The sequence below is a fragment of the Leptonychotes weddellii genome, chromosome 2, assembly GCF_054177405.1.
Source record: "Leptonychotes weddellii isolate Sample4059 chromosome 2, ASM5417740v2, whole genome shotgun sequence".
Taxonomy (NCBI): Eukaryota; Metazoa; Chordata; class Mammalia; order Carnivora; family Phocidae; genus Leptonychotes; species Leptonychotes weddellii.
In genome coordinates this window covers 178,476,648-178,482,718 of record NC_138370.1, presented here as the reverse complement: position 1 = coordinate 178,482,718, position 6,071 = coordinate 178,476,648, and the positions used below count along the sequence as shown (strand labels likewise).

The 6,071-nt window shown below is 49.5% G+C and overlaps 1 protein-coding gene across 15 annotated transcripts in view; it reads left to right on the top strand.

The window, feature by feature from the left end:
* The first annotated feature begins 1,427 nt into the window (after positions 1 to 1,427).
* Positions 1,428 to 6,071, top strand: part of PIGG (phosphatidylinositol glycan anchor biosynthesis class G (EMM blood group)) — a 56,467-nt gene continuing 51,823 nt past the window's right edge. For 5 of the 15 annotated variants that reach the window (XM_081812841.1, XM_081812847.1, XM_081812845.1 and 2 more), the window contains exons 1-2: positions 1,430 to 1,696; positions 2,558 to 2,763. In XM_081812841.1, coding sequence (XP_081668967.1) covers positions 1,543 to 1,696; positions 2,558 to 2,763 — 360 coding nt within the window. In that variant the 5' untranslated portion in view covers positions 1,430 to 1,542. Of the gene's footprint in view, positions 1,697 to 2,019; positions 2,169 to 2,557; positions 2,764 to 6,071 lie in introns of those variants that run through there. The other 10 variants (XM_081812848.1, XM_081812852.1, XM_081812850.1 and 7 more) reach the window with 5 other exon arrangements.

Below are 6,071 nucleotides of genomic sequence, written 5' to 3'. Positions count from 1 at the left end.
GGATACATTCTATGTTTGGAGGGTTTTGACCTCTTTTGGCAGGCGGGCAGGCTGTGAGGGAGAAGGTGCTTGTCTGTTGGCAATGGAAACAACCCAAGGGGCTGTCTACACCGTCCATGGACCTGTTATATTGCCAGGAGCACAGTCAGCTTAATACTCGGCCATGGGGGCTGTCAAGACCCAGGCTGGCCTGAGCTGGAGGACCACAGATGCCTGTCCGGATGGTCGGAGGCCAAGGACTGTCCTGTCTGAGACCTGACTGTCTACTGCTGATCATTCGGAGGGGATGAAGGATCCAGCCAGTGCCAGGAGAGCCCCACCAGCCCCCAAAAGGCTGCGCATGGGGGAGGGGAGGCCACTGAAACCAGACCTGTATAAACCCACGTGTCTACCAAGTGCCCTTGTGGGTCAGGGCTGTACTAGAACCTGGGGCTTCCCAGGCAGTGGGGGGACAGCAGGACTCTTCCCAGATAGGAGAGCGGAAGAACTCTGCATGATCTCCGAGAACTTCCAAAATCCTTGACTGGGGTTGAGTTGGAATTGAAATTGTGAGTTGCCGGGTAGATACTTCACTCTTCTTTTAGAGCCCAACACTGGGGGGCAAAAAAGCAATGCTCTAGCTCAACCTCTAAAGCAAGTATGACCACAGGTGAATCCTGTCCATCCTAGAGGTTCACAAACCCAGAGGAGAGACAGAGTATCTGTGAGTTCAAGCCCTGCTGGGCTCCACACTGGTGGAGCCTACTTTTAAAAATCATTAAATAAAAATAAAAGAGCCTCTCTGTAGTTTTGCTGCACCTTGCTGGTCTTGCGTTACACTTCTCTGCTATTTCCGAATAAACCTACTTGGCTGGTAAGATTACTGGCAGTTTTATTTTTAAAGTTAATACCTTCGTTTGACTTATGTCTTTAAAAGCCCTATCTTCAAACACAAGCCCACTCTGAAGTACTGAGGGTTAGGATGTCAACATCTGAATTTTGGGAAGGACAAAATTCAGCCCATAACAAGGGCCCTCGTAAGGGAGGACGTGTTCTTGGTTTTTAAAAGTCAACAGAGTGTGGAGATTCAAAGCCCAGGCGTCACTCGGCGATGGAACGGCGGCGCAGTTTGAAGGCGCCCTCGGCACACACGGGCCCATGAAAGGTGAGGACTCTGAGGGCGACGGCACCTGACTCGGCAGGCTGCTGTGACACGGGAGAAAGCTTCTAGCAGGAGGCATGGCACACGGTAGGTTTACCCACCGCAGCAGACCCAACAGGCCCGACTGGAACGCGGGGGCGGGGCCTCGCGCGCCGGAGGGAATTCGCCACGGCACGCGCCGGAAGTACTCCCCAGGGATTCGGGGACTGTGGGGACGCCCAGCCCCCGCAAGCGCCCTCCCTCTTGCGTGTTTCCGGCGCGACGGCGGACGTGAGGACACCCTGGGCCGGCGCCTGTTGCGCGGGCCCGTGCACGCTTGTCCAGGAGCGGCTCCCGAGAGCAGCCCGTGCCGGGAGCGGCGGGCTCGGGGAATCCGGATCCTGGCCCAGCGGGTGGGCACGATGCGGCTGGGTTCCGGGGCCTTTGCCGCCTGCTGTGTGGTGATCGAGGTGCTCGGGGTCGCGCTCTTCCTTCGGGGATTCTTCCCGACTCCGGTTCGTTCTTCTTCCAGGACGGAGCACCAAGCAGAGCCCCCAGCGCCCGAGCCCTCGGCTGGTACGGACCCCTCCCCGGCCGTGTCCGCTCCCTGGGCCCCACTTTCGCCAAAGGACCCCCCTTAGGAGCCTCGCCTCTCGGGCTTCTCGAGGCCCTCGAGTGCTCTCCTCTTCTCTTCTGGTCCCCACTCCCAGGAGTCCTCTTTTTACCGCCCCAGCCTCTTTCGGTATCCCGCAACTTTGTGGCAACCACCACGACCAGCCACACTTCGATCCCTTCCTGGTCGCCGCGAGGAGAGCTCTCCACGCCCAGGCTCCCGCCTCTCCCGACGTCTGCTCGTCCGCTCACACCCCCTCCCCCTTCCCCGGACAAGCCGTTGCGTCACTCCCTTTTCCAGGCACCCTTTTTGCTCAATAAGACACAACAGATGAGATTCCTGCTGACCCCCTCCCCCGCGTTTTCTTCTGTGACATTCTTCCAAGACCCGCCTTTTCCCCCCAGTAACCCTCACCTGCCCAGCAGTACACACTAGGTAAAGGCTCTCCCGTTTTTGACCAGGTCCACACAATACCAGCCACCGACCTTGTAGACACAGTTTATAGACGCTTGCCCCTCCCCTACCTGCTGCCCTGTGTTTGGAATCAAGCTCCCTAAATGTCAAATACCCGGGAATCTCACGAAAGGATTCCCCTTTCCCAGTACTCACCATGCAAAGGGCAATTCATGCTTAATACTGGGGCTCCTTCAGCTTCCTTGTCATCCCCGCACTGTCTACCAATAACAGGTCCTTTTCTTTGGGTTGGGATAGGTAGATATGATAGCATATGTGCTGGAGAAGTGGGCCAGAAGTAGTTTATAAGGTGCTTGGGTGCTAAATACAGTTTAAAATTCAATTTCCTTTTTCCTTTCAAACATTTTTAGGAGCCAGTTCCAACTGGACCAAGCTCCCACCACCTCTATTCAGAAAAGTTGTTATTATGCTGATAGATGGCTTGAGAGATGATTTTGTGTTTGGGTCAAAGGGTGTGAAATTTATGCCCTACACAACTTATCTTGTGGAGAAAGGAGCATCTCACAGTTTTGTGGCTGAAGCAAAGCTGCCTACAGTTACTATGCCTCGAATCAAGGTAAACATTTTGACTGAATGTGTTGTAAGTCGTGGTTTGGCTTTTTGGGAGGTTTGAAGGGGCTCTCTGTACTCTTACTTGGAGTCCCAATTTTGACTTGGTAGAAATCAGTTTAGTGCTGTCCATCTGGCTAGGGCAATAAAATGCTGATGAAGCCTCACAAGATAGGATAGAACTGAGACCCATGATTTGTGTCTCTGGTCAAGTAGCCCAAAGTTCACACCTGATGGAAAGCATAAAGTATTTAGAGCCCAGATCATTCCGGTCGGCCTAATCCAAAAGAGAGTGTCCTCCTTGCTAACCTGGTCTCTTCTTTAATCATCAGTGGGTCGCTTACATTCCAGAAAGGAGCCTTTAGGGTTAATCTAGTTCAGTCTCTTGACTTTATAGACAAGAAACAAATTCAGGTAAGTTAGATGACTTGTCCCCAACTGTGTGGTGTAAATAATAACCAAACCTGCATGATCCGGCCTCAAGAGTTATCACTGTTTCTACTGTATAACTCACTTTGAGGTGTTCAGCCTAGTGAGTGTGGCTTTGAAGTGCATAGTGCTTTACTCATGAACTATGAGTGGGGGGGAAAAAAAAGAGTAAGGCTGTATTGATTGGCTCAAGAACTATTTATTAAGCAACTACTATGTGTCAGTACTGTAATGGGTATGCAGTTGGAGCAAAATAGTATCTGCCTTCATGGAGCTTTTAGTCACTTATGAGATACATAGTCATTGAGCAAATGAGCAGACAAATTAATTTGTAGTTTTAAAGTGTGATTAATGCATGATGATGGGGAAGAGCAGGATGTGATGCTCATTACTGGGTGGGATGGGAGGGGGCTCAATTTAGCTTGAGGGTCAGAAAAGCCTGCCTGAGGAAATTATACTAGAGTTTAAACTGGAAGGATGAGTAAAAGGGAAGAGGCAGAAAGGGACAGAGGAGCTTCAGAGTTTGTGAATATGTTGCTGGCATGGTAAAATCGTCTCTGGTTGAGCCTTATTATTTGGTGAGAAGGAGCCACGTCTTGATTCAGTATTTAGTAGGTACTCAGTAATTGTTTACTGGATGAATAAAACAGTCTGGGATTCAGAGGATTAATACTGCATCTTTCATTGACTTATTTTCTTGAGTTTCCCACTCTCTGCAACTTTTGGATGTAGTGTGTCCTTCATTCAGCAGTATTTATTGAGCATCTTCTATGTATCACACACTGTTTTCAATAAGAGGGATTCAGTGAAGAACTAGACAGCAAGTGTCCTATCCTCATGGAACTTAATTTCTAATTGAGGGGACAGAAAATATGTAAGTATACAAATAATCAAGGTAGTTTCAGAAAGTGGTAAGTGCTGTGGAAGGAATCAGGGAGGAGACTATGACAGTAATGAGGAACAGGGAGGAGTGGGGCACCTTTAGTCAAGAAGCTCAGGGATGGCCTCTCAAGAGTGCTCATTCTGCTGAGACCAGTCTTGTGAAAGCTAGAAGAAAGGCATCCAGGCTCCTCACCATCAGGAGCACTGATTGATCTGTTCTAGCAGAGGTGTGGAAGGAACCCATTCCTCCTTCATTCTGGTAAGGAATCTGAGTAGGTTTATAAGAAAGCATGTAAATGGGTGTGCAGGCTCCAGGCTGTGTCCAGACCTGCATGTCGGCTGCTGTGTTCTGTTTCCAGCTTGTTTGTGTCCTTCATGAAACCAGTATTGTGCTTCATTTTGTTTATTTTGTTTTCAGGCCTTTGCAAGTTCTTGCTTCTCATTCCCCAGCGAGAGGGGAGCTAGAACAGGAAATACATACTGGAGTTAGGGTTACACAGCTCTAGAATTTGGCAGGATTGGGTAGTATTGGCTAAGATGTGTGTCCCCCCCCCCAAAAAAAAAGGGGCGCCTGGGTGGCTCAGATGGTTAAGCGTCTGCCTTCGGCTCAGGTCATGATCCCAGCGTCCTGGGATCGAGCCCCGCATCGGGCTTCCTGCTCAGCGGGGAGCCTGCTTCTCCCTCTCCCTCTGCCTCTCTCCCTGCTCATGCTCTCTCCCTCTCTCTCTCTCTCTCTCTGTATCTCTGTGTCTCAAATGAATCAATAAAAAAATCTTTAAAAAAAAAAAAAATTTAAAAAAAGATGTGTGTCCCCTACCTTGCCTCCGGTTAGGGAAGGGATATATTAATCTTGAGGTATTGATGCAGTTGTCACAAAATGCTGATCTTAACGACTCAAGACTAATAGCACTTTCATAGCACTTTCTCACGTTAACTAATTTGTGAGTGCTTTTCCTTTCTTCAGGGAATGTATAGTAACAGTAAGGAGCAGGTACTGACCAACTGACTGCAGTGAGCACAGAACACAGGCATTCTGTCCTGTGCTGTCACAACAGCCCCATGACCTAGGCTCCATGAGGCAGGCACTGCCGCCTTCTCCATTTTCCAGATGAGGAAACAGGCTTGAAGTGGTGAAACCACACAGCTGGCATCAGAAATGGAACCTGGCCTGTGTGTGTCCGGTTCTAGAGCCTCTGTTGGTCACTGCTGAACAGGGTGACCAGGCCACATCCTCTTCCAGTAGTCTCTGCAGAGCCCTCCTTCAATCTCAGAAGGCAAGAAACCACTGTTCCCAAGGCCAAAACAACCGCGGACGACCTCCAAGGTGATGGCAGACTTGGGCTCTCACTTAGACTTCCTAGGGCTCCCAGCTGCCTGCATGCTTCCCGGGCTGAAGGGTACCAGGTAGTCCCCTCCCTCCTCGAAAATGTCAGTGGGAACACAGCCTAGTGTGAGAAGGAGGCAGGTACCTTATAAAAGCCCCTGGGAAAAGGATGGACAGATTAGACCACATGGAAACCAAAACCCTTCATATGGTAGAAGACACCATAAACCAAGTCAACTGACAAATGATAAACTGGAAAAATTATTTACAGTTGACATCACAAACAAGATGGTAAGCTCATGATGTGTAAAGAGAATCTGACCAAGGACAACAATCCAATGGCAAAGAATATAAAGAAATCCACAAAGGAAGACATTGAAATGGCGAGTAAACATACGAAAAGATTCTGTACTAGTAATCAGGGCAAGACGAACTAAAGCAATCTGTAAGCCCAGTTTTTGTCTATCCCATTGTAAAAATGTAAAGGTTGATGATGACCTCTTCTTCATATGAAATGAGGTAGACAGGTACTCTCAACACTGAGCCAGCCCCTGCACTGCTGCCACCCTGGTCCAGTGGGTTATGGTTTCCAGCCAGGAATGTAAAAGTCTCCCAGCACCTCCTCATACCCAGGCCCCATCTTCAGACCCTGCACTAGTTTATATCTGCCTACTGACTCA